The sequence below is a fragment of the Mustela erminea genome, chromosome 18, assembly GCF_009829155.1.
Source record: "Mustela erminea isolate mMusErm1 chromosome 18, mMusErm1.Pri, whole genome shotgun sequence".
In the NCBI taxonomy this organism is placed as follows: domain Eukaryota; kingdom Metazoa; phylum Chordata; class Mammalia; order Carnivora; family Mustelidae; genus Mustela; species Mustela erminea.
The window spans coordinates 40,113,320-40,137,549 of NC_045631.1; the positions used below are offsets into that span (position 1 = coordinate 40,113,320).

General features: G+C 44.9%; 1 protein-coding gene and 1 non-coding gene across 2 annotated transcripts; one reads left to right on the plus strand and one right to left on the minus strand.

Moving 5' to 3' along the window:
* Positions 1–635: 635 nt before the first annotated feature.
* On the plus strand, positions 636–21,500 carry CASC3 (CASC3 exon junction complex subunit). The gene is made up of 14 exons (XM_032319479.1): positions 636–957; positions 1,322–1,349; positions 1,685–1,722; positions 12,461–12,619; positions 12,710–12,861; positions 13,361–13,537; positions 13,966–14,651; positions 16,425–16,525; positions 17,159–17,273; positions 17,518–17,616; positions 17,870–18,084; positions 18,882–19,004; positions 19,137–19,200; positions 19,845–21,500. Exons 1-13 carry the CDS (start codon positions 727–729, stop codon positions 19,158–19,160), a joined length of 2,148 nt encoding a protein of 715 aa, XP_032175370.1. The 5' UTR covers positions 636–726; the 3' UTR covers positions 19,161–19,200; positions 19,845–21,500.
* A 1,563-nt stretch (positions 21,501–23,063) lies between these two features.
* Positions 23,064–23,167, minus strand: LOC116578589. Its single transcript, XR_004280958.1, has one exon. It is a non-coding gene; the product is annotated as a U6 spliceosomal RNA (small nuclear RNA).
* Positions 23,168–24,230: the final 1,063 nt, after the last annotated feature.

Sequence of the window (24,230 nt, forward strand, 5' to 3'; positions counted from 1 at the left end):
GAAGAAAATCATGCCAGAATATTGAACCAACGCCAGTTCCTATGATCATCTCTTTTAAAATCGGTTCCAAAATCTTCGTTAAGTCTAGCATCATACCAGCCTGCACTGTGGGAGAGATGACAGCCAGGGTGGGAGGATACTAGAAGGAAGAGGACATGAGAAAACACGGTAGCGCTGCAACACTAAGTCCTCGAGCTTCACTGCAGACAACTCGCTTTCCCTTCACTCTTCAACTTCCAATGGGCTGCTGTGGCAAATGTGATGCAGCACAACAGCTTTAGAGGTTTACCTTGGCTCGTGATTTTACCAAGCAATGGAACGCAGTAAAATGATCTGCTTCAAACGCGGGTAGAAACGAGAAACGGAAACAGAAAACTATGAAACAGACCCAATGCCGCAGTGAAGCTGTGACAAGTGGGCTCCTTCCACTCGGAAGTCCCAAAATGGCTGGGCGAGGAACCGGGACCTCAGCTCTCCTCGCCCCCGGCCCACCCAAGAGAAGACAGGGGTCGCGGCACGCCCCCCGTACGTCACCGGTTACGTAATCCCGTTCGCCGGCAAACGTGCCGCAGGGCGGCCGCCCCGCCTCTAAGCCCCTCCCCCTGAAAAGCGCGGCGGCTACTGTTGCACGTGAAGCATGCCGGGACTAGCTCCGGAGCCTCCCGGCAGTCCCCGCGACGGGCGCGGTACGTCAGGAGCTGGCCGGCGGCGGCCGTTCTTCGTAAGATGGCGGATCGGCGGCGGCAGCGGGCTTCGCAGGACACGGAGGACGAGGAGTCTGGTGCTTCGGGCTCGGACAGCGGCGGCTCCCCGGCGCGGGGCGGCGGGAGCTGCAGCGGTAGTGCTGGAGGCGGTGGCAGCGGCTCTCTGCCTTCCCAGCGCGGAGGCCGAGCGGGGGCCCTTCATCTGCGGCGGGTGGAGAGCGGGGGCGCTAAGAGCGCTGAGGAGTCGGAATGTGTGAGTACGCGCGGGTGGGGCGGGCCGGGGGGCGGGGTGTAGGTGGTGGTGGGAAGCTAGGAGTTAATGGTAGATGCTGGGGCATATTAGATGTTAGGGAAGAGAGGTACCCCAGTGCGTCTGGAGCCCCAAGGGAGGAGGAGCTGTTAGGGGTTTCTGGGGGAAGGGCAGAGCCGCTGCACAAGAAAAGCGGATATTTATTCAGGAATTGGGGCTGGAAGTGAAGGGGCCGGACCTCCCTTGGTTGCTACTTGTTAAAGATGTACCTTTCCTCATCTCCCATTTCAAACATTCCGTGTTGAGTCTTCAGCTCCCCGCCCTTTGGAAATCAGGGAACTAACCCATGTCATCTTCTTTCGTTCAGGAGAGTGAAGATGGCATCGAGGGCGATGGTGAGTAGCATCATGACAAGTTTTTTGACCGTAAACTCAGATCACCTATTTCCACCAATTGACATCCTCTCAAACTTAAGGATTTGGAGGAGGGTGCCACAAAGCGGCTCTTTGTCGCACAGTGACAAAGACCTACGTCTTAGCAGTATGATCTTGGGCAAATCACTCTTTGACGCTGTTCCCCATTTGTAAATGGGGACTATAATTTTATCTTTCTGATAGGTTGTTGTCAGAATTGAATGAGAGTCTTAACTTGACTTAAAAAGCAATCAGGAAATGTGTTTCGAATAATTTCTGTTTATTTTCTTTCTTTACATATTTCTGTTTTCTTTCAGCTGTGCTGTCGGATTATGAAAGTGCAGAAGACTCTGAAGTGAGTGTGATAGGTTCTTTTTTGTATGGTATACAGGTTGGAAATTTTTACATGTGTTTTAAAAACATGGACGCACCTGTGGTTCAAAAGTACCCATGACCTACTTGTTATTTCTCCTGTGTATTCTTCATTTATGCTTTTCAGAAACTGTCATAAAAGGTCTTGTTTACTTAGAGTGAGGGAAGTTTGGTGCATGCCTCTTCAGGTTTCAGATTTTTTTTTAAGATTTTATTTATTTATTTGACAGAGATCACAAGTAGGCAGAGAGGCAGGCAGAGAGAGAGAGGAGGAAGCAGGCTCCCCGCGGAGCAGAGAGCCCGATGTGTGGCTCGATCCCAGGACCTTGAGATCATGACCTGATCCGAAGGCAGAGGCTTTAACCCACTGAGCCACCCATGCGCCCCCAGGTTTCAGATTTTTTAACACTGTTAGTAGTTCACTTTTCACCTTGTCTGAAGAAAATAAGGTTCTAAATAGGATGAGAACGTTCTGAAGCCCTTCACAGAATGACAGTTCCTTTTATGCTGCTTAGGGAATGAAACCAGCTAGTTGGATATTCTTCCCAAGTATATCTGAAAACCTTAAAGGGGCAGGATTCTGAGTGGTTTGTATCAGAAACACCCTTCAGTTTATAGGGAGCTTTCTCCCTCTTAAATTCAGGAGAAATTTTCCATAAGCCAAGCTTTTGTGGTCTTATTTGTGTTGGTTGGTGCACTACTGGAGATACTATGAGAATGGCTGCTTGTTTCCTGGAGTTGTTGAATAAAAAGGCCTGAGTTCTGGAATTTGGGTCATGAGTTTATGGACAGGAGGAATTGGATTTTATATAAACTTTATAGAACTCTTGGTACATTTTAGATTTCCATTAAGTTGTAGAGATGCAACAGTGAACGCTATACTACAATTTCTGTGTCTAGGAATGACTTAGGAAGTGAGATAAACATGCAGACAGTTATATGATGTGACAACTGCTTGGGGTAGAGTTAAGTAGGGTATTAGTGGCTGAGTACTGAATCTATCTTAGGCAATCAGAATAAGTTGGAGTCAGGTCATGTTATAGGCAGAGGGAACAACAGCTGTGAAAGTCCAGACATAGGAGAGAAGACTGATTATTTGGAAACTTGAAAGTAGTTTGGTGTAGCTGGAACATTGTTGGGACAGGATGGATACCAGAAATAAAGGCAAATCAGTGAACAGGGGCCAGATCATGAAGGGGTTTACTTGTTCCTTTTCTTCATTATGTACCTGCTCTGTGCCAGGAGTTGTACTAGGCCCTGAAATAAAAGACATGGTTCTCCCCTCCTGGAATTTGCATTTTGGGGGAAGACAGACAATTAAACAAGTTATTATAGTAATGTTTGGTAAGTGTCACAATATCAGAAGCATAAAGTGTTTTGGGAGCACATGGCAGGGGTAGCCAACTAACTGTTTGGAAATGCTTAGAGGATGAGATGTTAAAATAGAGACTTGAAAGGTGAGTGGGCGTGAGCAGAGGGAACACTGTCTGGGAAGAGGGTCTTGAAGGGATGGATGGCATGACAAGTTGGAGGATATGAAAAGTTTAGTGTGACTGGTGCTAAGTGATGGGTCTGAGTCCAAATCTTAAAATACATTGTGAACCCAATTAAAATGGATTTGTGTTTCTTCTAGTTTTATTTTTTAAAAAGATTTTATTTATTTGACAGAGAGAAAGATTACAAGTAGACAGAGAGGCAGACAGAGAGAGAGAGGGGGAAACAGGCTCCCCAGTGATCAGAGAACCTGATGTGGGGCTCAATCCCTGGACCCTGAGATCATGACCGGAGCTGAAGGCAGAGGCTTAACCCATTGAGCCACCCAGGCGCCCCCCAGAGTAGCTTTTTCTAACTTCATAGAGCTCTTTCTTCTGTTGTTTTCCTGTAGTCTTTAAAAAGAAAAGAAAACATGGCTTGCTTTCTGAGATTTCTTGCTCTTGTTCCCTTTCCCAACATGTTTTGTAGCTTCTCTTCATTCCTCTTTGGTGTGGGACCCTATCTAGAAGAGAGCCCTGTCAGTTGCTGTCAGTTGAAGGGAGCTGTCAGTTGCAAGATTTCAGAGGGGATAGACGGCTCTAGCCCTTTCAGAGCTTCTTACTGGAGGAGTCTCACATTCAAATGCTATTGGAGATACTAAGATCCGTCCTAGTTGCAACCCTTTGTCTTAGTTTAGCTTTCTGTCAAATACCTGTTGATTAGTTCAGGCTTCTCCTGTTCTCAGTTCCATTTACTACCTGTTCTCAGGTCTATTTACTACTCGTCTCTCTTGAGTACAGACACTAGTCTGATGCAGATCTTATGGGTCTTGGTGCTTTATTCCTGTGTACTCATATTTTGGCATCTGGGGGATACTTTGTAACCTAGTTTTGGTATAAATGTTGTTTTTAAAGGGTTTAAATGGGGGCACCTAGGTGGCTCAGTGGGTTAGGGCCTCTGCCTTCGGCTCAGGTCATGGCCCCAGAGTCCTGGGATTGAGGCCCGCATCAAGCTCTCTGCTCAGCAGGGAGCCTGCTTCCCTCTCTTTCTCTGCCTGCCTCTCTGCCTACTTGTGGTCTCTGTCAAGTAAATAAAATCTTTAAAAATAAAATAAAATAAAATAATAAAGGGTTTAAATTAGGACTTTGATTTTGCTGGCTAGAAGCCCTCATTTCATGTGGAGATTTGAAGGGGTCAGAAACTATGCTGCTCACTCTGGAAAACAACATGGAGGTTCCTCAAAAAGTTGAAAATAGAGCTACCCTACGACCCAGCAATCGCACTACTGGGTATTTACCCTAAAGATACAAATGTAATGATCTGAAGGGGCACATGCACTCAAATAGTTAATAGCAGCAATATCCACAATAGCAAACTATGGAAAGAACCTAGGTGTCCATCAACAGATGAATGGATAAAGAAGGTGTGGTGTATATATATACAATGGAATATTATGCAGCCATCACAGGAAATGTAATCTTGCCATTTGCAACGATGTGGATGGAACTGAGAGGGTATTATGCTGAGCGAAATAAGTCATTCAGAGAAAGACAATTATATGATCTCCCTGATACAAGGAATTTGAGAGGCAGGGTAGGAGCTTGCGGGGTAGGGAAGGAAAAAAATGAAACAAGATGGGATCAGGAGGGAGACAAACCATAAGAGACTCTTAATCTCACAAAACAAACTGAGGGTTGGTGGGGGGAGGTGGGTATGGAGAGGGTGGTTGGATTATGGACATTGGGGAGGGTATGTGCTATGGTGAGTGCTGTGAAATGTGTCAGCCTGACGATTCACAGACCCATACCCCCGGTCTGTGTTTTTGTGTAATGTGTATTTCCTGGGGGAAATAATACATTATATGTTAATAAAAATAATTAATTTTAAAAAAAACAAAAAACTATGCTGCTGCCATTTTCCCAGAATCTTCCAAGAGGATTTTTTTAAAGAGACTTGACTGTGAAAAGGAGGCTAGAGAGATGGTGGCTGGAAAAAAGACTGAGGTCAAGAGAGGTTTTGGTGGTTATTTTTTTCACATTGGAGAATCAGGTATGGTTAAAACTTGAAGGAAGGAGTGGAAAGGGAAAGAAAAGAGAGGCAGTAGATAATAAGTTTACTGGTGTCCTTGACTGGCTTTGTGAAAGGAAATAGGAACAGCCAAAGGAAACATTTTCTTTGGTAATTATAGAGAGGTGGGAAGGAAAGGTTTGGAGGAAGGAAACTGCTATTCTCTTCTTCATTTTGTTTTCCGTATGAAATAGAAGGAAAGACATTGAGTAGGAGGTTAGTGGAGGGAGGATCAGGGGAGGAATTTTCAGACTACAGGAGGTTTAAGTAGTTGAGGTTGGAGGTGGCGCTGATGTGTAAGGTTATGTGTAAGGTTACTTTTCTTTTTTTAAAGATTTTATTTATTTGTAAATAAATAAATGATGTGTAAGGCTATGTGTAAGGTTACTTTTTTTTTTTTTAAGATTTTATTTATTTATTTGACACAGAGAGATCACAAATAGGCGTAGAAGCAGGCAAAGAGAGAGGAAGGGAAGCAGGTTCCCTGCTGAGCAGAGAGCCTGATGGATGCGGGGCTTGATTCCTGGACCCTGAGATCATGACCTGAGCCAAAGGCGGAGGCTTTAACCCGCTGAGCCACCCAGGCGTCCCTATATGACCTTTTTTAAAATCCCTTCTTTGATGATTATTAGTCTGGTTGTAGACAAAAAAGGCAGACATTTAAGTTGATCTGGTCCTGGGCACAGGGGAGTGGCAAGGTACTTGGTGATTGGAAATTAGTAGTGATTGAAGTGAATAGGCCATGGAGACTAAAGAGAGAGGAAAGTTTTAAAAAAAAGAGAGGAAGGTGTGGAATAAGACTGGTAGGGAGAAGGTGGAAGGATCAAAGGAATGGATATCTTAAGTTGGAGATGAGAGGATAAGTGAATAAGAATAGGAGTAAAAGACTGGGGTTTTTTGGTGTGTTTTTTTGTGTGTTTTTCTTGTTTTTTTTTGTTGTTGTTGTTTGTTTTAACGTAAACTTTGGGTCGCTCAGTTAAGCATCTGCCTTCAGCTCAGGTCATGATCTCTAGGGTCCTGGGATCAAGCTGAAAGTCTAGCTCCCTGCTCAGCGGGGAGCCAATTTCTCCCTCTCCCGCTGCTGCTTCCCTTGCTGTGCTCTCTCACTCTCTGTATATCAAATAAGTAAATAAAATATTTTAAAAATAAGATAAAAAAATGAATAAACTCTACTCTCCCAACACAGGCCTCAAACTCATGACCCTGACATCAGTCGTGCTTGCTCTACAGACTGAGGCAGCCAGGGGCCCCTAGGCAGGTTTTTTTTTGTTTTTTGTTTTTTGGTTTTTTTTAAGCAGCTTTATTGAGATATAATTTGCATACCATACAATTTATTTAAAATGTACAGTTCTGTGGGGTTTTTTGTATATGCATAGATATATGCAGTTATTATCACGATTAGTTGCAGGACATTTTCATCACCTTAAAAAAAAACCTTGTATCCTTTAGCTGTTACTCCCCCTGCCCCTTTTCCTCCATCCTCATCCCCTGATCCCTAAGCAATTACACATCTACTTTTTGTGTGTAGGAGTTTTCCTATCCTGGCCTTCCATATGAATGGAATCATAATATATGAATTTTTATGACTGGCTTCTTTCACTTAACATTATGTTTTCACAATTTTCATCCATTTTGTACCATGTATCAGTACTTAATTCCTTTTTATGGCTGAGTAACATTACATTGTATGTGTTTACAACATTTTCTTTATCAGTTCATTCATTGATGGACATTGGGTTTCTATTTTTTTTATGTATTATGAATAATGTTACTATAAATATTAGTGTACAAGTTTTTGTGTGGATGTGTGTTTTCATTTCTTGGCTATATATCTAGGAATGGAGTTGCTGAGTCATGGTAATTTTTTTCTTTTTTAAATCTTTTTTCCCTCAAAGATTACTTTTTTTTTTTTCTTTTAAGATTTTATTTATTTGACAAAGAGAGACACAGCGAGAGCAGGAACATAAGCTGGGGGAAGGAGAGAGGGAAAGCAGGCTTCCTGTCGAGCAGGGAGCCTGAAGTGCAGCTTGATTCCAGGACCCTAGGATCATGAACTGAGCTAAAGGCAGTCACTTAACAACTGAGCCACCCAGGTGCCCCAAAGATTACTTTTCATTTATTTATTTGAGAGAGAGAGACAGCAAGCATGAGAAGGGGGAGGGGCAGAGGGAGAGGGACAAGCAGATTTCCCACCAAGTGAGAAGCCTAAAGCAGGACCTGATCCCAGGATCATTGCCTGAGCCAAAGTCAGATGCCTCATCCACTGAGCTACCCAGGTGCCCCATGGTAACTATGTTTAATTTTCTAAGGAACTGTCCAACTGTTTGCAAAGCAGCCGCACCATTTTACATTCCCAACAGCAATATATGGAAATTCCAATTTCTTCATGTACTCACCAGCATGTAATTTTCTTGCCTTGACTTTTTGATTCTAGCCATCCTAGTAAGTATGAAAGGGTGCCTCATTTTGATTAACACTTCCCTAATGACTAATGATGTTGAGCAGTTTTCCTTATATATTTTCCATTTGTGTATCTTCCTTTGAAAACATGCCTAATTGGACTCTTTGTCCATTTTTTTTTTTTTAGATTTTTATTTATTTGGCAGACAGATCACAAGTAGGCAGAGAGGCAGGCAGAGAGAGAGAGAGGAGGAGGCAGGCTCCCTGCCGAGCAGAGAGCCCAATGTGAGGCTCGATCCCAAGACCCTGGGATTATGACCTGAGCCAAAGGCAGAGGCTTTAACCACTGAGCCACCCAGGCGCCCCTCTTTGTCCATTTTTTAATTGGGCTGTCTTTTAATTGAGTTGTAAGAAATTTTTTTTAAGGTTTTTATTTATTTGAGAGAGAAAAAGAGAGAGAGCGTGAGAAAGGGGAGGGTTAGAGGGAGAAGCAGACTCCTCCCCAAACAGGGAACCCAATGCCGAACTTGATCCCTGGACTCCAGGATCATGACCTGAGCTGAAGGCAGTTGCTTAACCAACTGAGCCACCCAGGTTCCCTTGAGTTGTACGAATTCTTTATAAAATATTCTAGATTAAAGTTCCTTATCAGGGGGCACCTGGGTGGCTCAGTGGGTTAAAGCCACTGCCTACGGCTCAAGTCATGATCCCAGAATCCTGGAATTGAGCCCTGTATCGGGCTCTCTGCTCAGCGGGGAGCCTGCCTCCTCCTCTTTCTCTGCCTGCCTCTCTGCCTACTTCTGATCTCTCTTTGTCAAATAAATAAATAAAATCTTAAAAAAAAAAAAGTTCCTTATCAGATACATGATTTGCACATCTTTTTTTTCCCCTATTCTTTGGGTTTTCTTTTTACTTTCTTGATGGTGTCAGGTTTCAATTTTTATAAAGTCCACTGTATCTTTTTTTCTTTTTGCTCTTGCTTTTGATGCCCTCAGAAGGCTTTTCTGAATCCTTGCCAAAACCAGAGTTGTGAAGATTAACTCCTATGTTTTCTTGTAAGCGTTCTATAGTTTTAGCTCTTATATTTAGGTTTTTGATCCATTTTGAGTTAAAAAAATTTTTTTTTTAGAAAGAGAGCACAAATAGGAGGAGAGGAAGAGAGAGAAGTTGACTCTCCACTGAGTGGGGATCCTGACGGGCTCGATCCCAGGACCCTGGTATCATGACCTGAGCTGAAAGCAAACACCTAGCCTACTGAGCCACCCAGGTGCCCCAATTTTTTTTTAAGATATATTTATTTGAGAGAGAGAGAAACAGCATGCGTGCACGCAGTGGGGAGTGACAGCGGGAGAGAGAGTTTTTTTTTCAGATTTTACATATTTCTTTGACAGAGCACAAGCAGGGGGAAGGGGGAAGCAGCAGGCAGAGGGAGAGGGAGAAGCAAGCTTTCCACTGAGCCGGGAGCCTGATAAACTGGGCTTGATCCCAGGACCCTAGGATCATGACCCAAGCCAAAAGCAGATGCTTAACTGAGCACCACCAGGGAGAGAGAAGCTTAAGCAGACTCCTCACAGAACATGGATTCTGAAGGAGGGGTCAGTCTTACAACCCTGAGATTACCACCTGAGCCAAAACCAAAAGTTGGATGCTTAACTGACTGTGCCACCATTTTTTGAGTTAATTTTTGTATATGGGGTGAGGTAAGAGTCTAAGGTCAGTTTTTTGCATGTGGCAGTTTTGATCAAAGGAGTATGTAAGAGTTTTTAAAGAGAAGCAGGTCTACTTTTTAAAAAATGTACAGCATAAAAATGAAATGTATAGGGGTGCCTGGGTGGCACAGTTAAATGTCCTGACACTTGGTTTCAGTTTGGGTAGTTCTCTCAGGGTTGTGAGATGGAGCCCCACATTGGCTCCATGCTCAGCATGGAATCTGATGGAAATTCTCTCTCTCTCCCCCTGCCCCTCCTGCTTGTGCTTTCCCTCTCTCTCAATAAATAAATCTTTATAAATAAATAAAGTTAGTTAAGTAAAATGTACAGGATGGTTCTCCTGGTTGACTTAGTGAGCAGAGCATACCACTCTTGATCTCAGGGTCATGAGTTCAAGCCACATGTTGGGTATGGGGCGTACTTTAAAAAAAAATGTAGGGGCGCCTGGGTGGCTCAGTGGGTTAAAGCCTCTGCTTTCGGCTCGGGTCATGATACCAGCATTCTGGGATCGAGCCCCGCATCGGGCTTTCTGCTCGGCAGGGAGCCTGCTTCCTCCTCTCTCTCTCTCTGCCTGCTTCTCTGCCTACTTGTGATCTCTGTCAAATAAATAAAATCTTTTTTTTTTTTTTTAATGTATAGCAGTTCCAGATTTGACTTGTCTGGAGTGTGGCTATGGAAGCAGATGCCTGTAGCAGAGGTGAAGACTGTGAGCACCTTGCCAGTCTTCTGGGTCAGTGGCAAGGTGGGCTGATGCAAGGCATAGAGGTGTGGCTAGGTGACAGGAGCTTCACGGGATTAGGAGTTTAAAGTGAGGCTGGAGAACTTAGATCTAGAAGAGATACTGTGAATGAGGAAGATAAGAACTCTACCTCATACTCTTGAGATATGTAGGGAATGAAAGAATGGGCTAAAACTTCTGTGTGAGAATGCTACCAGGGAAGCAGTTGCTTTAGGGGAGAGCTAAACTTCAGACTTGGGAAGAGCATTCATTGAAGGTAAAATCAGTGGAGGAGTTTGTCTCTGGAAAGGATTTTGGTGTCAGCTCTTAGCCAAAGCAGTGTGATCTTGGGGTAGCACCTTTTGGCTTCAGCAGGTGCCAGATTTTAACTCTAATTTGTAGTCTCCTCAGCATTACCCTGTTTGTATCTTTCTGTCCTTCCCTGGAAATAAAATTAGTTTCTCATTTGGAATAAAAGAGTTGCCTCATTTGACATTCCACCATGGACTGGAGGGGGTAGAGCATAAAACAAAGTTCTCTCATTAATCATGCTAATACTATTTTAAGATGTTTGAATTCAGTCTGTGTGTGTGTGTGTTTGGTGGGGACTAATGAATTAAGGTCACATATGCATATCGAACAGGACTTGCAGTTTCGTCTTCAGAACATGCAGGGAACATAGGATCAGGGAAAGAACTAAAGGATTACTACCCATCTGTCGCCATGTCCAGGAGAGGGATAACTCTTGACTGAGGGGACATGGGAAGAATCAAGGGTGCTTGGTTATTAAAAAGCTATGGGTCGGGGCGCCTGGGTGGCTCAGTGGGTTAAGCCGCTGCCTTCGGCTCAGGTCATGATCCCGGGGTCCTGGGATCGAGTCCCACATCGGGCTCTCTGTTCAGCGGGGAGCCTGCTTCCCTCTCTCTCTCTCTCTGCCTGCCTCTCTGTCTACTTGTGATCTCTCTCTGTAAAATAAATAAATAAAATCTTAAAAAAAAAAAGCTATGGGTAACGCACCTGGTGGCTCATTTGGTTAAGCAGCTGCCTTCATCTCAGGTCATGATTCTGGAGTCCCAGGATCGAGTCCAGCATTGGGCTCCATGCTTGACAGGGAGTCTGCTTCTCCCTCTGACCCTCCCCCTTCTCATGCTCTCTTTCTCTAATTCTCTCTCACTCTCAAATAAATAAATAAGGTCTTTAAAAAAAAAATCTTAAAAAAAAAAAAAACGGTGTGGGTAGGGGTTGCCTGGGTGGCTCAGTCGGTTCAGCATCTGCCTTTGGCTCAGGTCGTGATCTCAGGGTCTGGGGATCAAGCCCCACATTAGGCTCCCTGCCCAGTGAGGAATTCACTTGTCCCTCTCCCTCTGCCCCTCATCCCTGCTCGTATTCTCTCTCTTGCTTGCTCTGCTCTCATTCAGATAAAATCATACAGGGGCGCGTGGGTGGCTCAGTGGGTTAAGCCTCTGTCTTCGGCTCAGGTCATGATCTCAGGGTCCTGGGATCGAACCCCGCATTGGGCTTTCTGCTCAGCAGGCAGCCTGCTTCCCCTGCCACCTCTGCCTGCCTCTCTGCCTACTTGTGATCTGTTTCTCTCTGTCAAATACATAAATAAAATCTTTAAAAAAAAAATGTAATCCACTCTTTCCTTATTTGAGAGTAAATAGTGCCTTGAGAAATCATAGTGTTATTACAAAGAGTTTGCAAGTTCAGTAGTTGAGCTTATTATTTATAGACTAAGTCTATATTTCCCACCTTTATGTAGTACTGTTTTTGCATATATAAATTAATGCAATGTAAATTTATTTTGATGTATTGAATGTATAGTAGTTGTTTGTCATACGTTTTTTCAGTCAGTGGATATTACACCAAGTTACTGTCTAATGGAGATCCATGAAAATTAGAGAGCCTAAAAAGAAGGTCCACATAATCTAAAAGGTTGAGAATCTGCCTAAACCATTTTGAGATGGGAGAATTCACAACTTGAGTTGAAGTGTAATTTTTAGGCCCTGCATGTTTAAGAAACAATCCATGAAGATGGAGAGAAATTATCAACATCTCCTTCTGTATTCTAGGCAGTTTAAAGCCTCCCTTTCATATTTCCTGGGCTCCTTCCCCAGAGGCTACCAATGTTAACATTTCCTTCCATGTCCTGGAAAACTTTTATGTATCTGTATAAATGTATGTACATTTATTTTTTTCTATTGTGCTTTTTTTAAGTGCCCCATCCTTCAGAAATTTTAGTAAGGATATTGATATGTTTTTAATTCTTATATTAAAATTTCATTAGAAAATGTTCACTTAAAGAATGGGGAAAAAAATGCACCGTTTTGAACTGACAGGGTAACTTTTTTCAGGGTGAAGAAGGGGAATACAGTGAAGAGGAAAACTCCAAAGTGGAGCTGAAATCAGAAGCCAATGATGCTGCTAATTCTTCAGCAAAAGAAGAGAAAGGAGAGGAAAAGCCCGACACCAAAGGCACTGTGACTGGAGAGAGGCAGAGTGGGGATGGACAGGTCAGTGTTCACCAAAGGCCTCCACTTTGGGGGTCAGAATAAGGGCTCTTAACCTTGGAGAGAATAAGGAGCCCTTTATCTGTCTTCTAGGAGAGCACAGAACCTGTGGAGAACAAAGTGGGTAAAAAGGGCCCTAAGCATTTGGATGATGATGAAGACCGGAAGAACCCAGCATACATACCCCGGAAAGGGCTTTTCTTTGAGCATGATCTTCGAGGACAAACGCAGGAGGAGGAAGTCAGGTAACAGCCTCTTGTTGCTACTGTGTAGTACATATTTAGTGCTTACTATAGACCAGGCACTTTGCTAATTTACTGCTCACAGTACTTTAAGGTTATTATGATTATCATTTTTGTACAAATGAGGAAAGTGAGGCTTAGGATCTTTGGTAACTATTGGTGGAGGAGCTGGGATCTGAATACATACTTCACTGTCTTCTTTAGTCTGAGGCTCAAGCCTCTGGGACATGAAGTCCTTGTGTAAGTTGCTTTACAAGCAAGAGATGTTTTCAGGGTGCGAGTAGTTTGAGGTAGTCTCCCCGTATTTCTGATGTGTGTTCTGTTTGAGCCCAGCGGCCCTGCAGTGCTGTGATTCACTCTTGGTTTTGTGCGCTCCATCTGGGAAGATGGGGAGACCAGTGAAGTTCTTCCTGTTTCTCTGCCCAGCCTTCTTTTTTGTGTGTGTGTGTCTTTACTTGGCAGAGTCTGCCTACCTAAGATACTTCTCCCTGGTTTTATCCAGACCCAAGGGGCGTCAGCGAAAGCTCTGGAAGGATGAGGGTCGTTGGGAACATGACAAGTTCCGGGAAGATGAACAAGCTCCAAAGTCCCGACAGGAGCTCATTGCCCTTTATGGCTATGATATCCGCTCAGCTCACGATCCCGATGACATCAAACCCCGAAGAATCCGGAAGCCTAGGTGAGAAAGTTTTGGTTTACACTGTTTATATTTGTAGAAAGAACTCTGCTTTTTATTTATTTATTTATTTATTCATCCATTTATTTATTTACTTTCAAGATTTTATTTATTTATTTGACAGAGAGAGATCACAAGTAGGCAGAGAGGCAGTCAGGAAGAGAGATGGGGAAGCAGACTCCTGGCTAAGCAGAGAGCCCAATGCGGAGCTCGATTCCAGGACCCTAAGACCATGACCTGAGCTGAAGGCAGAGGCTTAACCTGTTGAACCACCCATGCGCCCCAGAACTCTGCTTTTTAAAATGCCATTCCAGCCTGTAATTCAGTGGATGAGGAATATGGGAAGTCTCCCTCTGGCCCTCAGTTTAGATCTTTAGTGGTCTCTCTTATTATTATTTCTTTTCTAAGACTTTGTCGTTCCATTTATTTAGGTTTGGGAGTCCTCCGCAAAGAGATCCAAACTGGATTGTTGAGCGACCAAACAAGTCCCATCGCCACCAGGGTCCTGGGGGCACCCTACCACCAAGGACATTTATCAATAGGAATGCTGCAGGGACTGGCCGAATGTCTACTCCCAGGAATTACTCTCGATCTGGGGGCTTCAAGGAAGGCCGTGCTGGTTTTAGGCCTATGGAGGCTGGTGGGCAGCATGGTGGTCGGTCTGGTGAGACTGTTAAACATGAAAGCAGTTACCGATCACGGCGCCTAGAGCAGACTCCTGCGCGGGACCCATCTCCAGAAGCTGATGCTCAAGTGCTTGGCAGTCCGGAGAAGGAAGAGGCGACCTCAGAGATACCAGCTGCTGCTCCCGACACTGTACCACCAGCCCCTGACAGGCCTGTTGAGAAGAAATCCTACTCCCGGGCAAGAAGAACCAGAATCAAAGCTGGAGATGCAGTCAAGATTGCAGAAGAGATGCCCCCTCCACCCGAAGGGCTAACCCCAGCACCTCAAGTCCCAGAAACGACCCCTCCTCCACCTGCTAAGACTGGAAACTGGGAGGCTCCAGTGGATTCTACAACAAGTGGACTTGAGCAAGATGTGGCACAACTAAATATAACAGAACAGAATTGGAGTCCCGGGCAGCCTTCGTTCCTGCAACCACGTGAGCTTCGTGGTAGGTACTTTAGGGTTAGTGACTAGCTTTTTACCTTGTTCATCACTGGGTTTGTGGGTATGGGATTTAGGTCTCAGGGATATGGGGTCTGACAAATATCTTTGTTCTCTTTGAAAGAAACAGATGGATTCGTGGGTATATTCATCCAAAGACCTCAGAGAAGTTTTATCTGTTACCCAAGACTACCCCTACTACTTGGCCTACTATTACCTGACTAGTCATTGATACGGAGCTCCTGCATACAGAATCTTTACCCATTCTCTGTAGGAAAAGTTGGAAGATGGTGGCAGTAGTCTTATTATATGAGCTAATGGTTGAGTGTTTGAAGGCAGAGACAGACTTACTTGAATTTGGATGAGAATTGTCTAGTCTCTTTGAAAGGAAAGCCTAAAGAAATTCCTTAATGGAGAACTAGGCTGCCCTGTAGAACTTTCATAGTGTCAGAAGTTTTTGAATATTTGTATTGTGGCCAGAGTGACTGAGGAACTGGACTTTTAATTAATTGAGATTTAAATAATAATATGTGGCTACTGGATATCACAGTGGACAGCATAGTTCTAGAAGCTGGGACCTATTTACCATCATTCTTGCCCATCTGTCTTTGTCTCCCTCCAGTCAGGTAGATAAAAGGATCCTTTCCTTAATTTCTGAAATCTGATTTGAATTTAAAAATTGATAATCCTCATTTGGACTGGGAATTTCTTTCTTTCTCTCTCTCTCTTTTTTTTTTTTAAAGATTTTATTTATTTATTTGACAGAGAGATCACAAGTAGGCAGAGAGGCAGGCAGAGAGGTGAAGGGGGAAGCAGGCGCCCCACTGAGCAGCGAGCCCGATGTGGGGCTCGATCCCAGGACCCTGGGATCATGACCTGAGCCGAAGGCAGAGGCTTAACCTACTGAGCCACCTAGGTGCCCCTGGACTGGAATCTCAGCATCCTTTTCTGGTGTGCATGATTTTTGAATACCAAAAACCCATGTAGCCTAAACTGGACCTGGAGTTAATCATCGGATGAGGACTGTACCCTTCTACAGATACCTTATTGCCATTGGAAGACAATCTCTAAAATACCCTTTTTTTGTCGTGAGTCATTTTCAGCCAGAGAGGAGTATCTTCCCAGACTTCCAGCCTAGAACTCTGTGGCCAAGAACAATTGGGCACATTCACAGAATGTCCAGTTGTTTCTCAAACTAGGGCTGAAATTTTTTCAATATGTTTGATAATGGACTGTGCTGATTATAACCTCCCAGGGATTCTGTACTGGGAAATATTTAGTGGGAAAATTTCATTTTCTCATTGAAGTCCTTTTTTCCCCACATTGAAAGGCTTTTTTATTGTTGTACTCAGCTTGCATACAAGTAGGGGCAAATTTCCCAAATGCTATTGAACAGGAAGCAGAGATTACCTTTATTATTATTTTTGTTTCATTTTGTTTTTTAAAAATTTTATTTATTTTATTTGACAGATCACAAGTAGGCAGAGAGGCAGTGCAGGGAGAGAGGGGAAGCAGGTTCCCCACTGAGCAGAGAGCCCAATGTGGGGCTTGATCCCAGGACCTTGAGACCATAACCTAAGCTGAAGGCAGAGGCTTTAACCCACTGGAGCCACCCAGGCAACCCGCAGAGATACTTTAAAAGGAATTTTGTCAGTTTAAAAGAAGAAAGCAGTTCCCCATGTTGTATTCCTTTAACTTGTCAGTTTTCTTGATGTTCTCTTTAGTCCCACTCATACCTATCTGCTCTTAAGCCTGTGAATTTTGTTTTGCTGTGTCACAGGTATGCCCAACCACATACATATGGGAGCAGGACCTCAGTTTAACCGGATGAAGAAATGGTACAGAAAGGGAGAGGGAAGTAGTTGGGGGAGGGGGCTGCATGCAACAGCTATTCATGGTTTAAACTAAGATAACATTTTGGGAGTCAGTGTTTCATTGATTTACCCATATTTCTTTTAATTTGGCTCTCCAGAAAGGGTAGCAGGGCCCAGGTTTAGATCTTGATGTTTCTCGTTGGTTTTTCAATTCATTTTGCAAATCCTCTTTTCTTTCCTCTGTTTTTTTTAGAGAGAAAGAGTGCAGAGCAGAGGGTGGGGGAGCAGTGCAGAGAGAGACAGAGAAGGAGAACCTAAGCAGTTCCCCATGCTCAGCTCAGCACAGAGCCCAGTATGGGTCTTGATCTCGTGACCTTGAGATCATTACCTGATCCAAAATCAGAATTTGGACGCTTAGCCTACTGAGCCCAGGCGCTTCTACTCTTTCTTTCTCTCTTTCTTTCTTTCTTTCTTTATTTTTCCTTTATTCAAGTAATCTCTATATCTGTATGGGGCTCAATCTCACAACCCCAAGATGAAGAGTTGCATGCTCTTCTGACTGGGCCAGTCAGGCGCCCCTCATTTTGCAAATACATATGCCATGTACCAGGTATGTGTTTTGTAGCATCTGAAGGAAGGTGGAACTTGATATGAGAGTCAGCTCTCTGGGAATCTTTTTGCTCAGACCTCTTTATTTCAGGGTGTCCAGGGTGGGCGAGCCAAACGCTATTCATCTCAGCGGCAAAGACCTGTGCCAGAGCCCCCTGCTCCTCCTGTGCACATCAGTATCATGGAGGGACATTACTATGATCCACGTGAGTTTTTTCTTATTATTGGCACACCTTTCTTGGCAGCCCAGAGTGAACTAAGAGACCAGCCTCTTGCCTTCTGAGTTTTGCCTTTCTGACTTCTCACAGTGGTTATCAGACATTGTCTGGCTGCTGCTTTCTTCACTTGGAAAACTGAGAACATCTTTAAAGGGTTTGGGGGACAAGGAGATTTGTCCATGATGATATGAAGAGTGAGGGTTTATGAGAGTCCCAATGTGATATCTTACAGTGCAGTTCCAGGGACCAATCTATACCCATGGTGACAGCCCTGCCCCACTGCCTCCCCAGGGCATGATTGTGCAGCCAGAAATGCACCTTCCCCACCCAGGTAAGCTTTGCCCCTCTGCTTGTATTTTTCCAGTACATGAGGATATGTGTTGGGGGCTTCACAGACTCCATCCTCCTGAGCTCTGTGCTGCTTGCTCACAAGGGTAGCCACTCTGGCTGCTTGGGCAACAAACTCGTCTTGAGTCCATCCTGAGGACTTCCATCCTGAGTCTGTGCTGAGCAGGGAAGCCAAGCCATCCCATGGAAATGATGCTGTTCTCTGTTTCAGTTTTTGTTTTCCTCTTCCTGTGCAGGTTTACATCCCCACCAGACTGCGGCACCTCTGCCTAATCCAGGCCTCTATCCCCCACCAGTGTCCATGTCTCCAGGGCAGCCACCACCTCAGCAGTTGCTTGCTCCTACTTACTTTTCTGCTCCAGGCGTCATGAACTTTGGTAATCCCAGTTACCCTTATGCTCCAGGGGCACTGCCTCCCCCACCGCCACCTCATCTGTATCCTAATACGCAGGTGAGATGGCTAATGAGCAGATTTTTCTAGGTACACATCCTTTAAATCAGATAAGCATGTGGTATGGGGAGAATGCTCAATTTGAGAGAACATTTCATTGCCACTGATTTTGTGTGTGGCGCCAGGATGCCTCTTGGTGGTCAGGAGCTGAAAATGCAGCTTATGTAATGCCCATCATCTGTTTATTCTCTTTTGTTTGTTTCTTTCTTTCTTTTTAAAGATTTTATTTATTTTCGAGAGGAGAGAGAGTGTGTGCAAATGTGAGCAGGGGGAAGGGGAAGAGGGAGAAGTAGACTCATGGGACTCGATCCCAGGCCCCTGGGATCATGACCTGAGACAAGGCAGTTGCTTAACGGACTGAGCTACTTAGGCGCCCTCTTCGGTTTCTTTAATGGTGTTTCATTCAAGTGCTTCGGTATGTCTTAGGTGTCCATGTCTGCTATTTATTCAGTTGAATGGAGAAGCTGTATTATCCTTACACTCCCTGTACTGCTTAACTCCCAACAGGTTGACACCATCCGGTGTGTGAAGTGTCACCATTGAGCTCAGCCTCTTCCATTTTTCAGTTGATGGTAGGAGTCAGAGAAAGCTAAGTAGTACTTTGAAAAAGTACAAACCAGAACATAATTAGGATATAGTAAGGCAGAAATGAATAATCACTTATTTTAAAGGGGAACAGCTTAGAGATTTATAAAATTCCTGAGTACATTTTTTTTACCTGAATAATGTTTCCTGTTCATCCTAGTTTAGGTGAATTTATCCCTAACTTTTTTCCTTCTACCTTATTGGGGTCGCAGGCCCCATCACAGGTATATGGAGGAGTGACATACTATAACCCTGCCCAGCAGCAGGTGCAGCCAAAGCCCTCCCCACCCCGGAGGACTCCTCAGCCAGTCACCATCAAGCCCCCACCACCTGAGGTATGGGAGCTGCTTCCAACATCAGTATGCTTTCCTTTCTCCTAGATTTCTCTCCTTTTCTGGGTGTGTCTCCATGGTTGGTTGGTTGGTTTTTTTTATGACTGGTAACAAATTCTAAATTTCTTATTTCAGGTTGTAAGCAGGGGTTCCAGTTAATAGGAGTTTCTAAGTATTTTAAATCAAACATCATACAAAAGTAAGTATATGGGTATTACGATCTCATAATTTCTTTTTAGAGATTTTATTTATTTATTTGAGAGAGAGAGAGGGCAAGCATGAGTCGGGGGAGGGTCAAAGGGAGAAGGATATTCCCTGCTTAGCAGGGAGCCCCATGTGGGACTCGGTCCTGGCACTCCAGGATCATGACCTGAGCTGAAGACAGTCTCTTAACCAACTGAACCACCCAGGTGCCCTGATTCTTATAAATTCTTAAAACTAATGCTCATCGTTACTTGCTTAACAATCCCCTAATTAATGCTTCAAGTTGTAATCATGAGATATCTTATGGGGAAGCTTACAGGAGTCTCAAAATTGGCCAGCTGCTTTGTTTTGCAAATGCACTGAGCAGGGTTTTGAAGCCAGAATCATTGTTAACTTGGCGGAATTTCATTTGGGAAGCTGCAAGGAAAAAATGCAGGAGGATATTCTTTTTTAAGGAAAGGGGAAATCTAAATTTGAGATGTTCGTAGCAGAGCTAATTTTAAAGGTCATAAAGAAAGACCATGGGGGTTTTCTGTTGATTTGTTAGGGACTTTATTTTAAAACACATTATTTAGAAAGGTGGCTTTTTGAAAATAGCTAATGCTTTGATGATTCTTCCCTTTTCCCCACCGCTGTTAGAGAACCCAGGAAAGAAGAGAAATACAGCTGGCTGTGTACTCCCAGGAGGGCTTCAAAGATATAGGGTGGCTCCTACCAGCAAGCAGCTGAATGAGAAGGAACCCTGACCTCCTCTGAGGACAGGCTCTGTTGGAGAAAGGGACAAACAAGTGGACTTCCTCCCCTCTCTACTCTTTACTTGAGTTGGCTGTGCTCAGAGGAGCAGAGACCCAGCCAGCTTCTGGGTCTACATCTAGAAGTCCATGTCTTTTACTCTTCATTTTTTCCTGGGAAATTGAAGTGTCTTCTCCCAGGGAAGCTCGTTCCTGTTTGTTTTGTTTCTTAAGATGTTCGTTTTTAAAACCTGGCTTGCTATTTATTCATTTAGTTGCTTTCTCTCTCTGCCTTTAAATGAGACAGGTTAATTCTTCTTATTTACTAGCTCCTCTGCTTTCACTTTTGGATTTTCCCTGCATCCCAGATAATTGAAATTTTACCAGCTAGTTTTCCTCTACCAAGCCTGCAAAGAGGTGGCCTTTCATTTTTGGCCGTCCTTTGTTGTTGTATACTTGGATTCTCTTAATTCCTCTAACCCTATGGAAGCAGAGCCGTCCACAGAGTGTTGTGGAGAAAAGTTCAGAGTGTGTGGTAGGAGCCCAACTTGACTTCTGTTTTCAGGAATCTGAGCCTCCATCAGTCCCTGTACTGTGGTAGGCATCAGTCCTCTACTTGAGGGCAAAGTCTCTACAGTGGAGAGAGATGGCAAACCAGATGCTTTTGTGAGAAAGGGAGAGTGGAGTAAGCCTTTGCCTCTTAGGGGACTATATTCATATAGTCCTCAGGGCTCAGTCTTTGAGGTAAGTGGAATTAGAGGGCCCTGCTTCTCTTCTTTCCATCCCTCCTATGACACCCCCTTTCCAGTTGCTATGGACCAATGCATCTCTCTAGAGGCAGATACTGTCCAGCAAGCTACCTTGTACTTTACGGTTGCTCTTCTTGTCTTTTCCTGCTACAAGTGTTTTAGATGTTACTACCTGGTTTTTCCCCAAGTTCTGCTCCTGTCCTTGCCAAAACATCTGGGCTTCAGGCCTAAGGAAACCAGTCACTTTCGGGGCAAGGGTTCCTCCCTCTTCCTCCCTATCCACGGCGCTGAACCACTCCCCTGCTGCCTCTGCAGGAGAAATTCCTGTTGCTGCAGCACTTGCGTCTGCCGGGAGTAACTTGGCCACTGTCCCAGTCCTACAGAACGTGAGGGAGATGGTGGTGGCTATGTCTCCCCAGGTAATGTCACTGTTTCTATTCCTTCTCTCCAGCAGCTAATCTAACCACTCTTTTGAGTCACAGGTGTGGGGTGGGGAGTGGGGAGAGGCACTCAAGCTGTAGACTCCAAGGAGGAAATAACTAAGAGATTCTTCCAGGGGTGGCTGATGGTTGTGCCTTTTGTAGGCTGTCCCCTTTGCCTTAAACCTGAAGATGTCTCCACAAGCCTGTGGGCAGCATGCCCAGATTCCCAGACCTTAAGACACTGTGACAGTTGTCTCTGTTGGTCCACTGTGTTTCGTTGCAAGAATTTCTCCATGTGTGGTGTTGCTGTTGTTTGTTACCGTTTTAAAGGGTGCACATTTGTGATCAGCATTGTGACTTGGAGATAATAAAATTTATAGACTGTAAACTTGGCTCCTTTGCCAGTGTTTTGCATGAGTCTTGATTTGGGAGGGATAGGAGAGGTCTTGCTGGTTCCCCAGAGCCACAGTCACAACTCCTGCCAACTCAGGATTTGTGAAATGGAAGCCCCGAGAGGTGAGGAGCCCACAGGTGTGTCTGTACTCCCCACTGGTTATCTTCTCCTAACTCCATCGCCTCATAGACCCAGGATACCATGCAGTCCCTTAGATTGGAGGTGTCAAGGACAGAAAAACGAATGAAATGTAGTTATCCTTTTCACCTTTGTTAGTGTTTGGCCAGTGAGTAAATGTGCCCGGTGTCAGTGCAACTGTACCAGGTCCTAAATGAGGGAGGCACAGGTGGTTAGCTTTCTTCTTGAAAAGTAAAGACACACACACACAAAAAAAATCTTTAGGGACGCCTGGGTGGCTCAGTTGGTTAAGCAGCTGCCTTCGGCTCAGGTCATGATCCCAGCGTGCTGGGATCGAGTGCCACATCAGGCTCCTTGCTTGGCGGGGAGCCTGCTTCTCCCTCTGCCTCTGCTTGTCATTCTGTCTGCCTGTGCTCGCTCTCTCCCCCTCTCTCTCTCTGATAAAAAAAAAAAAAAAAGAAAAGTAAAGACACATTGGCACTAACGTACCAAGAACCATAGCCTAAGAGTGAGGCTTTGCTCAATCTTCGTCGAGGTAAAGAAAAGCAATTGAGACCATCAGCTGTCGCTTATCTTACCAAGGCCACTGGCTGGGCCTCTGACGTGCACAGGTCAGCTCCAAGCTTTGTTTCCTTTCAGATCCTGGGTGGGGCAGAAGTTTACTACAGAGGTTGATCCCAGTGTGTGTGGGGGGGGTGCAGTTAAATTTTAATGTGGAGCTGGTGACAACTGTTCTTGGGTACCCCAAATCCTTGTACACTGAGGGCATGGACATCCTAGTGTCTACCTTAAAGCAGTTGGGACTCCCCCTACATCCTTTGGTACTGCTGCTTGAGCTGGCGGACCATGACTCTTAAACCCTATCCCTAATTCCTCTTCATGTCCATTTGCTTTCCTCCACAAGGTGATGGGTAGCTATGGGCCTGATCTCCTGGGGTCATGCAAAAAATGCCAGCCAGTCTTGGTAGGTTACTGGGAGCAGGAATGACTGTGTTAAGATGCTTCCCCTTCACCCCTGCCTCTTGCTTCCCCGGTCCAGGGCAGCTCTGTTGCCCTGGTAACAAGCTCAGGGAGAAGAGAAGAAACTCAAGCTCAGCAAAGCCCCCAGTTTGTCTACCCTACCAGCTTGCCTCTCGGTGGGCAGAAAGGGAGTATAAAGGGCAGACAGATCAGCTTTAGGTAGCCTTGCCCCATCCCCTTTTAGGGACTTGGAGTTGCTTTGCCACCCTCTAAACAGCTGTTAATCATACCACTTTCCCACTATTTCTTCCACGCCAACCCCCATCCTCTGTGAAGTCAACACATAGGCCTGTTACCTTGTGAGTGACCCAGAACAGTAGGAACTTCAAATCTTGAAGTTGTCTCCCTGCATTGGCAGCCCACTCAGGTTGGATTGTCCCTCTGGGGCAGTGATCCTCAACCCTAGCTATTTGAATCACTTGGGGATCTTTTACATGTCATCCTTGTGCAGGGACCAAGCTAATCTATATAGTTCCAACTTCAGTATGTGTTCTGCTGAAGCAAGTACCACTTGGGGATCTTTAAAAAATGCCAGAAACATTGGCCTCGTTTTAAAGATTTAATTGCTTTAGAGTGTGACCTATGCATCAGTATTTTTGAGAATTTCCCCTGGATTCCAATGTGCACCTAGGGCGAGAACCACTGTTCTAGGAGGGCCATGACTCAATGCTGGCTTTCCTTCCAGATTCAAGTCCTTGAACTTAGTCTCTGTCCAATATCCTTGAGTAGTTGCAGGGATGGTGGGGTCCTAGTCCCCAAGCTTTCAGTTCCCAGAAGTGTCTCTGCCTCTTATTTCCAACCCCCACACCCTCCACACTCCCCAATTCTTCCCCCTTCCTAACCGACAATCCCAAATCCTGCCCAGAGAGGAGGTTACCAAGGCAACCAGCTTAATCTGGTAACTGTGGCATGTGCTGGGAGTGGAGCCCTCTCCTCTTCTTATTTGGTTCGCAAAATGCCTGGGGAGCTTGTAGCCACTCCAGCCGGTTTCTCCTCTTAACCCCAGGGATAGTGGGGTGTCCAATAAAGGGAACCCAGCAAACCAATACTTGGAGCTCAATTCCTGCTTCCTAGCCAAAACTGCTCTCTCCTTTTTACTGTTCCCTTTCCAAATCCACAAACAGATGGGTGTGCAAAGCTTTAGTTCTGTGAACACATGCTCTAGCACACATAGGACCAGATATGCACACATAGTGACATGTGTGTAGTACACACCCTGTTCAGTTCAACCACCACTCCCAGCCTTTAGCATTCCTGTCCCTGCCTTGTCCCTGCACAGTAAACAGGGGTGGGGCATTGTCCAAGGAGCTTCAATCCCTCTGGAACCTGGTGCCACTTCTCCACCTTGTTACTTTAACCTTGATGTGTTTACACTGAGTGTGTCTCTACACCCACCTCCTCCTTCTGGGGTAGTGTATCCTTAGGGACAGAATGCTCCTGGCACAGGCATCAGGAATAAAGATCATTTAGAGTGCAAATTGGCACCACTTTCCCTCCTTCATGGCCATGTCAGCTCTGGAGGGGCGCTCTATGCTTAATGATGTTGGTTGGAAGTTCTAGAGCTTGTCACT

Bases quoted from the DNA above. Each gene is read 5' to 3' on its own strand.
- CASC3 (XM_032319479.1), top strand. From the start codon at position 727: ATGGCGGATCGGCGGCGGCAGCGGGCTTCGCAGGACACGGAGGACGAG. The intron at 1,723-12,460 runs GTGAGTGTGATA...AACTTTTTTCAG, and splicing joins AAAGTGCAGAAGACTCTGAA to GGTGAAGAAGGGGAATACAG. The intron at 18,085-18,881 runs GTGAGATGGCTA...TTGGGGTCGCAG, and splicing joins ATCTGTATCCTAATACGCAG to GCCCCATCACAGGTATATGG.